At 29.3% G+C, this 12,281-nt stretch overlaps 1 protein-coding gene across 3 annotated transcripts in view; it reads right to left on the bottom strand.

Annotated features, from left to right (window-relative positions):
* HLX (H2.0 like homeobox) overlaps positions 1-3,884 on the bottom strand; it is a 21,315-nt gene extending 17,431 nt beyond the window's left edge. For all 3 annotated transcript variants that reach the window (XM_056563417.1, XM_056563418.1, XM_056563419.1), the window contains exon 1: positions 3,276-3,884. In XM_056563417.1, the coding sequence (XP_056419392.1) occupies positions 3,276-3,735 (460 nt within the window). In that variant the 5' untranslated portion in view covers positions 3,736-3,884. The remainder of the gene's footprint in view (positions 1-3,275) is intronic.
* Between the last annotated feature and the right edge of the window lie 8,397 nt (positions 3,885-12,281).

Here is a 12,281-nt window from a genome sequence, read left to right as displayed (position 1 = left end):
ATTTCAATCAGTGGTCTCCAACCTGAGGACCTCCAGATGTCGCAAAACTACAACTCCCAGCATGCCCGGACAGCCAAAGGCTGTCCGGGCATGCTGGGAGTTGTGGTTTTGCAAACATCTGGAGGTCCGCAGGTTGGAAACCACTGGAATAGACGATCTGATATAAGTACAGACTTATATTGTGTGTCTAGTTTTTGCAAATAACTAAAAATACATTTTAATACTATTTAAGGTGCAGATTATGAATTTGTTACTAAAATATTTTTTTTTTAATCTAAACATGTTTACAGATTTTGTTTTAAGGCTGTGTTCACACGTTTAAAGTTTTTCATCATCATCATCATCATCATTATTATTATTATTATTATTATTATTATTATTGAAAACTAAGCCAAGAACAGAACCTAAATGAAGAGAAGAGATTTCTCTTTTCCAATCCCTTCCTGGCTTTGTAAATGCAATAATTACAATTAAAAACCTGAACGTGTGAACACAGCCTGAAACGATGATAAAAGTTATTATATTATCATTATTATTATTATTATTATTCGTATTTTATTATTATTATTTTATTATTTATTATTATTTTATTATTATTATTTTATTATTTATTATTATTATTTTATTATTATTTATTATTATTATTTTGTTATTATTATTTTATTATTATTATTTTATTATTATTATTATTTTTATTATGTATTCATATATTATTATTATTATTATTATTATTATTATTATATTAAAACTCTTCAGCCCTCAGTGCAGGATTATCCCACAACATTTTCTATACTCCTATTTTATCGTTATCCTTCATATTTTCCCCACAACCTTTTTAATAAATGTTTTCTATAGTTATGAGATAAGACATGGCCTCAGATCACTCTGCAGACTGTACAGATTTCTCTCCAGAATATATGAATTCCAGAATTTTCATAATTTTTTTTTTTTTTTTTTTTTAACAATTTTTTTTTATGCAAAACTCTAACTTGGAGAGTGCTCGGTTTGTACAGCTGTAGCAGAGCTGACTTTGCTATTTTTATCGAAGTACAGGGGGTTGTGAATACTAAACTAAACTCTGCTACATCTGCAAGGACTGACTGCAGTGTCTATAGAAAGTATAGGGGGTGGTGTCACCTATAATATATAAGAATTAAGTTCATATACTCGCATTACTTGTGGAAACAGTCAGTGCTGTCCCTGGAATATATATAGATATAAACACTCATACATGAACATACACACATACATAAACAAACATACACACATACATGAACATACACACATACATGAACATACACACATACATACATACGTACACACACACATACAACCACATATACACATACATACATACGTACACACACATACACACATATACACATACATACACACACACATACCTACACACACATACACACATATACATATACACACACACTTTTACACACACATACGTACATATACACATATATACACACATACACACACACATATACACATACATACACACATACATGTACATACATTTACATACACACATAAATACACACATACACACATATCCACACATATACATATACACACACACTTTTACACACACATACACATATACACATACATACACACATACATGTACATACATTTACATACACACATACATACACATACACACACATTTACACACACATACACACATACATATATACATGTACATACATTTACCTACATACATATACACATGCACACACATACATACACATACATACACTCATATACATGTACATACATACATACACACACAAACATACACACACATACATACACACACATACATACACACACATACACTCATATACATGTGCATACATACACACACATACATGTACATACTGCTGTATACAATCATAGTTCTCAGATGAATATCATTTGCTCCGTATAGGTACATGCAGGAATAACATAATTATAATTTGCATCAATAAATTTTCTTATAGACAATATATGTCATACAACACACTATATATTGTACATATACCGTACAGTGTGTGGAATATAGTGTTGTCACCTGAATATACGAATATAATTAGCATATATTATTGACCTCCGTATACAGTATATAGTGTTGTCACCTGTATATATGAATATAATTAGCATATATTATTGACCTCCGTATACAGTATATAGTGTTGTCACCTGTATATATGAATATAATTAGCATATATTATTGACCTCCGTATACAGTATATAGTGTTGTCACCTATATATGAATATAATTAGCATATATTATTGACCTCCGTATACAGTATATAGTGTTGTCACCTGTATATATGAATATAATTAGCATATATTATTGACCTCCATATATAGTATACAGTGTTGTCACCTGTATATATGAATATAATTAGCATATATTATTGACCTCCGTATATAGTATACAGTGTTGTCACCTGTATATATGAATATAATTAGCATATATTATTGACCTCCGTATATAGTGTTGTCACCTGAATTGATGTTTTGCAGTGTACACTATGTAACATGTCAGCTGTCCCCTCAGTATATGAATATTATTTGTATATGGTAATAACCTCTCAGTATGGAATATGCAATGTATTCAACTGGACATATGGATATGATTTGGACATAAATCCTCTCACTATGTAATATAGAGTGCAGTCACCTAAATATATGAATAATGTATATATTGATAATCTCTCACTATGTAATATAGAGTGCAGTCACCTAAATATATGAATAATGTAAATATTGATAATCTCTCACTATGTAATATAGAGTGCAGTCACCTAAATATATGAATAATGTAAATATTGATAATCTCTCACTATGTAATATAGAGTGCAGTCACCTAAATATATGAATAATGTAAATATTGATAATCTCTCACTATGTAACATAGAGTGCAGTCACCTAAATATATGAATATCATTTGCATGTCGTGATTCCCTCTCACTATTTAATATATACTGACAGTGAGTATATGGTGCCATTTTGCATGCATTGCCCTATTGTGATGTCGCAGCTGTCACGATATAACCATGATGTAATCACCTCTCACTCTGTAATACATTGTCAGTAAATATAAAGTGCCATTTTGCATGTATTGCCCTATTGTGATGTCGCAGCTGTCACGATATAACCATGATGTAATCACCTCTCACTCTGTAATATATTGTCAGTAAATATATAGTACCATTTTGCATGTATTGCCCTATTGTGATGTCGCAGCTGTCACGATATAACCATGATGTAATCACCTCGCAGTGTGTTTCCTTCTTTCACCTTGGGATCAAACTCTGTGGACAGGATCCGATCAATCCCGAACTTGAGGTCCTTGCTGGAGGGGGTCGGCTGGGAGCCGCCATGTATCCTGGGGTTGGTGCTGCTGCCGCACATGGATCTGTAGGGGGACAGGGGGGAGAGCCTGTGGTGGAAGGCAGAGTCTGGGGTGAGGGGGGTCGGTCTAAGGGGGGACCCTGTTTGCTGGTACTGTGCAGGGTGAAGGATCCCCAGGTGGGCTGTCAGGCCAGAAGAGCTAGGGGGGCTGTCCGGGTCCCCAACATGCAGGATGTCAGCAATGCAAAATGAAGGCTTCTTCCCAGGATCTAATGGGGGGAATCCAGCACCCCCACCCCCTCCTGCACCCCCAGAGCAATAGGCAGACCACAGGTTAAAATGAGAAGCTGCATAGAAGGGAGCCAGCCCAGTGGTATACATCTTCCCCGGCACTGAGGCTTTGCTGGTTGAACTATCCCTGGCGTCACTAGTCCTTGGTGATGGAGATCCTGGGTACTCAGGGCCCCGCGGGTAGATGGGCCCCCGGTCCGGGATCAGGGGGAGCAGCTGCTGCAGAACCACTTCTCACAACTCAGACACCACGAAAAGTTTGGCTGAAACTTTGGAGCTCAGCGCTGTACAAGACTTCTCCCCCTCCGCTCTGATTGGCCGAGAGCCCAGCCAATGAGCGCAGCCACTCCGCTTCTGCCTCTAGGCACGCCCACTACCCTGTATCTTCTATGGGGCTGCAAGTTCTAAAAGCCACGCCCCTTTCCCACAGACAGCCAATCAGAGCGACTCTCATCCAGGGTCACAAACTGTAATGTTCCAAAACACAGGAGAGGCCGGAGCGGTGACCCCGGAGATTAAAGGGCAGAAGAGGGGGGCACAAGGGGGCATCGTTATATTACTATATTATTATTATTATTATTATTATTATTATACATACAGGTGGATAGAACTATGTGTTATATTATTATTATTATTATTATTATTATTATTATACATACAGGTGGAGAGAACTATGTGTTATATTATATTATTATTATTATTATTATTATACATACAGGTGGAGAGAACTATGTATTATATTATATTATTATTATTATTATTATTATTATTATTATACATACAGGGGGATAGAACTATGTGTTATATTATATTATTATTATATTATTATTATTATTATTATTATTATTATACATACAGGGGGATAGAACTATGTGTTATATTATATTATTATTATTATTATACATACAGGTGGAGAGAACTATGTATTATATTATATTATTATTATTATTATTATTATTATACATACAGGTGGAGAGAACTATGTGTTATATTATTATTATTATTATACATACAGGGGGATAGAACTATGTGTTATATTATATTATTATTATTATTATTATTATAAGACAACATACAGGTGTATAGAACTATGTATTATATTACATTATATTATTATTATCAGACAACATACAGGTGTATAGAACTATGTATTACATTACATTATATTATTATTATCAGACAACATACAGGTGTATAGAACTATGTATTATATTACATTACATTATATTATTATTATCAGACAACATACAGGTGTATAGAACTATGTATTATATTATATTACATTATATTAATATTATAAGACAACATACAAGTGTATAGAACTATGTGTTATTATTATTATTATACATACAGGTGGATAGAACTATGTATTATATTATATTATTATTATTATTATACATACAGGTGTATAGAACTATGTATTATATTACATTACATTATATTATATTATTATTATAAGACAACATACAGGTGTATAGAACTATGTATTATATTATATTACATTATATTATTATTATCAGACAAAATACAGGTGTATAGAACTATGTATTATATTATATTATATTATTATTATAAGACAACATACAGGTGTATAGAACTATGTATTATATTATATTATTATTATTATCAGACAACATACAGGTGTATAGAACTATGTATTATATTATATTATATTATATTATTATTATAAGACAACATACAGGTGTATAGAACTATGTATTATATTATATTATATTATTATTATCAGACAACATACAGGTGTATAGAACCATGTATTCTAAGCCGGACATTCTATCTATATACCCAATTCTGCCCCAGTATATGATGAGATCTCCCGGTGCCCTCTGACCTCCCAGACACAATCAATGTCTTCATTTATAATTTATAATGAACTTGATATAATATTATAGAGGGAGGAATAAGGAGGGATCGATATTATCCGGATACAGAGAGAAAAGGAACAATCGGAGAAGAGAAGATCCAGGAAAGAAAAGGAGCAGAAATATTTACTTCAGTACCAAAACAATCGAATAATATTCTATCTATCTCATATGTATCTATCTATCTATCTATCTATCTATCTCACATCTATCTATCTCATATCTTTCTATCTCACATCTATCTATCTATTTATCTATCTATCTATCTCATATCTATCTATCTCTTATCTATCTATCTCATATCTATCTATCTCATATCTATCTATCTCACATCTATCTATCTCATATCTATCTATCTCACATCTATCTATCTCACATCTATCTATCTCATATCTTTCTATCTCACATCTATCTATATATTTATCTATCTATCTATCTCATATCTATCTATCTCATATCTATCTATCTATCTATCCCATATCTATCTATCTATCTCATATCTATCTATCTATTTATCTATCTATCTATCTATCTATCTCTATCTATCTCATATCTATCTATGTATCTATCTATCTCATATCTATCTCATATCTATCTATCTATCTCTATCTATCACATATCTATCTATCTATCCCATATCTATCTATCTATCTATCTATCTATCTATCTCATATCTATCTATCTATCTATCTCATATCTATCTATCTCATATCTATCTATCTATCTATCTATCTATCTATCTCATATCTATCTATCTATCTATCCCATATCTATCTATCTCATATCTATCTATCCCATATCTATCTATCTATCTATCTATCTATCTATCTATCTCATATCTATCTATCTATCTATCTATCCCATATCTATCTATCTCATATCTATCTATCTATCTCATATCTATCTATCCATCTATCTATCTCATATCTATCTATCTATCTCATATCTATCTATCTATCTATCTATCTCATATCTATCTATCTATCTATCTATCTATCTATCTCATATCTATCTATCTATCTCATATCCATCTATCTATCTATCTATCTATCTATCTCATATCTATCTATCTCATATCTATCTATCTCATATCTATCTATCTAATATCTATCTATCTATCTCATATCTATCTATCTATCTCATATCTATCTATCTATCTATCTATCTATCTATCTATCTCATATCTATCTATTTATCTATCTATCTCATATCTATCTATCTATCTCATATCTATCTATCTATCTATCTATCTCATATCTATCTATCTATCTCATATCTATCTATCTATCTATCTATCTCATATCTATCTATCTATCTATCTATATCATATCTATCTATCTATCTATCTATCTCATATCTATCTATTTATCTATCTATCTCATATCTATCTATCTATCTCATATCTATCTATCTATCTATCTATCTATCTATCTCATATCTATCTATCTATCTATCTCATATCTATCTATCTATCTATCTATCTCATATCTATCTATTTATCTATCTATCTCATATCTATCTATCTATCTCATATCTATCTATCTATCTATCTATCTATCTCATATCTATCTATTTATCTATCTCATATCTATCTATCTATCTATCTATCTCATATCTATCTATCTATCTATCTATCTATCTATCTATCTCATATCTATCTATCCATCTTTCTATCTATCCATCTATCTGATTCGTCCTTATTTATTACAGTTGGAGATCTTTACCTTCAGGCCACTTCTATGTTATAGATATAATGTATTTTTGGTCTTATATACATATAAGTAATAATATCTATCTGTCTACAGATTGCAGTGTCCTGTATATTGTTTCGGTGTATATATATATAATCCTCCATCTCAGCCGCCTGTATATAGAGAACAATGGCCTCCTCCTCGGCTCATCCTGTTTGTCCTCCTCCTTATAATCGGCGGATCTTCCTGTGCTCCTTCTATATTTAGGCTTTTAGTATTTTAGGCGCAGTGAGCGCTGATTATTTCTTCCGGCTCCTATAATAATCCGCCGCTTCCTCCTCCAATATCTGCAGCAGCGACTGCGCCAGTGACGCAAATCCGCCCCGAGCTGCGCCAAAAATACCAGGGAAGAGACCTGTGCTGCAGCTGCGGCTTTTATCTCTGCGGTTTATCCTGAGAAAAAGATTCTGCGTCTTCTGGAAGAATGAAAGAACTTCCTTATTATAGAGGATATAGTTCTAGTATATGGCCTTATATTGTTATATATGTCAGCACAGTGTTATAGTATAAGTATTGTATATTATTGTATATGACATATAATTATATTATTGTTATTGTACAGTGTTATAGTATAAGTATTGTATATTATTATATTATAGTATATTACATGTTATTGTACAGTACAGTGTTATAGTATAAGTATTGTATATTATGTGATATTATATTATTGTATATTATATGTTATTGTACAGTACAGTGTTATAGTATAAGTATTGTATATTATTATATTATTGTATATTACATGTTATTGTACAGGACAGTGTTATAGTATAAGTATTGTATATTATTATATTATTGTATATTACATGTTATTGTACAGTACAGTGTTATAGTATAAGTATTGTATATTATTATATTATTGTATATTACATGTTATTGTACAGTACAGTGTTATAGTATAAGTATTGTATATTATTATATTATTGTATATTACATGTTATTGTACAGTACAGTGTTATAGTATAAGTATTGTATATTATTATATTATTGTATATTACATGTTATTGTACAGGACAGTGTTATAGTATAAGTATTGTATATTATTATATTATTGTATATTACATGTTATTGTACAGGACAGTGTTATAGTATAAGTATTGTATATTATTATATTATTGTATATTACATGTTATTGTACAGTACAGTGTTATAGTATAAGTATTGTATATTATTATATTATTGTATATTATATGTTATTGTACAGTACAGTGTTATAGTATAAGTATTGTATATTATTATATTATTGTATATTACATGTTATTGTACAGGACAGTGTTATAGTATAAGTATTGTATATTATTATATTATTGTATATTATATGTTATTGTACAGTACAGTGTTATAGTATAAGTATTGTATATTATTATATTATTGTATATTACATGTTATTGTACAGTACAGTGTTATAGTATAAGTATTGTATATTATTATATTATTGTATATGACATATAATTATATTATTGTTATTGTACAGTACAGTGTTATAGTATAAGTATTGTATATTATTATATTATTGTATATTATATGTTATTGTCCAGTACAAATAAATAAAAATAAATAAATAAATAAAGTATATACCACAGAGGATAGATATTTGCATTTATGAGTCTTATTATCTACATACATTTATACTTCTATATATATAAGATACATTTATACTTCTATATATAAGATACATTTATACTTCTATATATAAGATACATTTATACTTCTATATATAAGATACATTTATACTTTTATATATAAGATACTTTTATACTTCTATATATAAGATACTTTTATACTTCTATATATATAAGATATATTTATACTTCTATATATAAGATACATTTATACTTCTATATATAAGATACATTTATACTTCTATATATAAGATACATTTAAACTTCTATATACATAAGATACATTTATACTTGTATATATAAGATACATTTATACTTCTATATATATAAGACACATTTATACTTCTATATATAAGATACATTTATACTTCTATATATAAGATACATTTATACTTCTATATATAAGATACATTTAAACTTCTATATACATAAGATACATTTATACTTCTATATATATAAGATACATTTATACTTCTATATATAAGATACATTTATACTTCTATATATATAAGACACATTTATACTTCTATATATAAGATACATTTATACTTCTATATATATAAGACACATTTATACTTCTATATATAAGATACATTTATACTTCTATATATATAAGATACATTTATACTTCTATATATAAGATACATTTATACTTCTATATATATATATATATAAGATACATTTATACTTCTATATATAAGATACATTTATACTTCTATAGATAAGATACATTTATACTTCTATATATAAGATACATTTATACTTCTATATATAAGCTACATTTATACTTCTATATATATATATATATATATATATATATATAAGATACAGTTATACTTCTATATATAAGATACATTTATACTTCTATATATAAGATACATTTATACTTCTATATATAAGATACATTTATACTTCTATATATATAAGATACATTTATACTTCTATATATAAGATACATTTATACTTCTATATATATAAGATACATTTATACTTCTATATATAAGATACATTTATACTTCTATATATATATATAAGATACATTTATACTTCTATATATATATATAAGATACATTTATACTTCTATATATAAGATACATTTATACTTCTATATATAATATACATTTATACTTCTATATATAAGATACATTTATACTTCTATATATATAAGATACATTTATACTTCTATATATAAGATACATTTATACTTCTATATATATAAGATACATTTATACTTCTATATATAAGATACATTTATACTTCTATATATATAAGATACATTTATACTTCTATATATAAGATACATTTATACTTCTATATATATAAGATACATTTATACTTCTATATATAAGATACATTTATACTTCTATATATATAAGATACATTTATACTACTATATATATAAGATACATTTATACTTCTATATATATAAGATACATTTATACTTCTATATATATAAGATACATTTATACTTCTATATATGTAAGATACATTTATACTTCTATATATATAAGATACATTTATACTTCTATATATATATAAGATACATTTATACTTCTATATATATATAAGATACATTTGCCCTATTCAGCTTTTTCTCTGACCATAAAGTGTCTATGAAATAATAATTTCCCAGAATTTCTATCTCACTTCCCCATTGTTTCTGGGTAATCACTATTATTATTATCAGTGCTCAGCATTATCTTCATATAGAAAGAACTAATTTGAGGATCATGTCTGTCTATTTATCTATCTCATATATCTAACTATCTAGTCAAAAGTAAAAAATTCCGCAACACTCCAAAACAAATGCCGTCAGGCTAATAAATCTACAATTTTTGCATTTATTTTGGAGTGCTGCAGAATTTTTTTTACTTTTGACTGTCTACCTTTTGACCCGTCACCTGGGACAACAGTCCGCTGGCACCCATCACTAACTTTCTCTTCCCGGTTGTGCTGTTCCACAGCTACTTTTATCCATCTATCTATCTCATATCTATCTATCTATCTATCTATCTCATATCTATCTATCTCATATCTATCTATCTATCTATCTATCTATCTATCTATCTATCTATCTATCTATCTATCTATCTATCTCATATCTATCTATCTCATATCTATCTATCTCATATCTATCTATCTCATATCTATCTATCTATCTATCTATCTATCTATCTATCTATCTATCTATCTATCTATCATCTATCTATCTATCTATCTCATATCTATCTATCTATCTATCTATCTATCTATCTATCTATCTCATATCAATCTATCTATCTCATATCTATCTATCTCATATCTATCTATCTATCTAAAGCTGGCAGGTGGAGCAGCATTCAACCTCAAATGGGTGGGTGCAGGCTGTGGTTGTGCCCTGGTCCCAAGCCCCGCTGGATACAGCAAAAACAAAGCACAGCAGCACTCCAGGAGTAGTGGTGAATGGTGGCTTTATTATGACCAAAAAATATGCAACGACGCTTCGGCCACCTCACGTGGCCATCATCAAGGGCTTGATGATGGCCACATGAGGTGGCCAAAATGTCGCTGTACATTTCTTGGTGATAATAAAGCCACCATTCACCACTACTCCTGGAGTGCTGCTGTGCTTTGTTTTTTGCTCTATCTATCTATCTATCTATCTATCTATCTATCTATCTATCTATCTATTTCATATCTATTTATTTCTCTCTCATATCTGTTTATCTCTCTCTCTCTCACATATATATATATATATATATATATATATATATATATACAAATACAGATCATATACACCCTGTGTAATTTTCACAGCTCTAACATTTTACCTTCAGGCCATTTAAAGATTTACATATGTTATGGATTTGTCACAATTTACTGTATGTGTCATATTACATACATGAATCTAGGATATATATTAGGACATTGAGGAAACTAGTGTGTATAGTAGTTTATACAGCAGTGTTTCCCAACCAAGCCTTTGGCTTTCCAGGCATGCTGGGAGTTGTAGTTTTTGCAACAGTTGGGGGCACCTTGGTTGGGAAACACTGCTATACACACACACACACACACATATATATATATATATATATATATATATATATATATATATATATGATCTCTTCCAGCTCTGGTATATACAGGTCACATAGAGTTTGAACTTTACTTGCTGTAATTATATTTTCTTCGAGTCCGAAGGCAGCACAGAATGGATATTTCCAGTCCTATTGACCACTCCATAGGACCGCCCACCTAGAATAATTAATGATTACACAATTAATTCCTTTACTACCAATACAATATAAAGGTAACCCAGAAACAATGCACACTGTGCAATAAATAGACCAGAACTCATGCATAATACATTTTATTGGGTAGGTAAGTGTGCTGCCTTCGGACTC

Source organism: Hyla sarda, chromosome 3, assembly GCF_029499605.1.
Source record: "Hyla sarda isolate aHylSar1 chromosome 3, aHylSar1.hap1, whole genome shotgun sequence".
Lineage (NCBI taxonomy): Eukaryota > Metazoa > Chordata > Amphibia > Anura > Hylidae > Hyla > Hyla sarda.
This window is presented reverse-complemented; position numbering and strand designations above follow the sequence as displayed.